Source organism: Rhincodon typus, chromosome 17, assembly GCF_021869965.1.
Source record: "Rhincodon typus isolate 14 chromosome 17, sRhiTyp1.1, whole genome shotgun sequence".
Lineage (NCBI taxonomy): Eukaryota > Metazoa > Chordata > Chondrichthyes > Orectolobiformes > Rhincodontidae > Rhincodon > Rhincodon typus.
In genome coordinates, this window is record NC_063348.1 from 35,523,032 (window position 1) to 35,523,814 (window position 783).

General features: G+C 43.4%; 1 protein-coding gene across 1 annotated transcript in view; it reads right to left on the reverse strand.

Moving 5' to 3' along the window:
- The window catches only part of LOC125485274 (ubiquitin carboxyl-terminal hydrolase 47-like), a 13,810-nt gene extending 13,264 nt beyond the window's left edge, over positions 1-546 (reverse strand). The window contains exon 1 of the mRNA XM_048607347.1: positions 502-546. Within this exon, the coding sequence (XP_048463304.1) occupies positions 502-546 (45 nt within the window). The remainder of the gene's footprint in view (positions 1-501) is intronic.
- Between the last annotated feature and the right edge of the window lie 237 nt (positions 547-783).

Here is a 783-nt window from a genome sequence, read left to right on the forward strand (position 1 = left end):
ATGGGGCGTGAATGTAAGATGAACATAAATACATCCAGTAGGGATCAGGAGAAACTTCTATAGGCAGACAGGAGTAAGAACGTGTAACTCACTACTAGGTCGAGCGGTTGAGGTGAATAGTGGATGGGCAATAAATCCAGTAAATAAAAACCGAAAGAACTGCGGATGCTGTAAATCAGGAAAAAAAAAACAAAGTTGTTGGAAAAGCTCATCAGGTCCAGCAGCATCTGTGAAGAAAAGGTCAGCGTTAAGATTTCGGGTTCGGTCACCCCTTCTCAGAACAACTGAAATATTAACTCTGACTTATTTCTTCACAGATGCTGTCAGACCAGCTGAGCTTTTCCAGCAACTTTGTTTTTTTTTTCCTGACCTATCCAATGACATCCTCATCACATGAATGAATTTTTTAAAAAGTACAGATACAGAGACCACGAGGCTCCTACGACCACTGGGCATCAGAGTGGCATGCAAACCCACATCAACCCTTCGCCAACTGCTCACCTGAACCAAAGACCCACGACCCACTCTGGACAGGACCAATGTCATATATAAGATTCCTGCAGAGACTGTGACAAACACTACATTGGACAAACAGGAAGGAAATTAACAACAAGGGCACACAAACATCAACTGGCTACAAAAAGACACGACCAATACTCACTCATCTTTATCCACCCAGATAAAGAGAACCACCAATTTGACTGGGACAACACCAGGATCCTGGGACAAGCAAAGCAGAGACAGGCACGGAAATTCCTAGAAGCCTGGTACTCTATGAAGAAA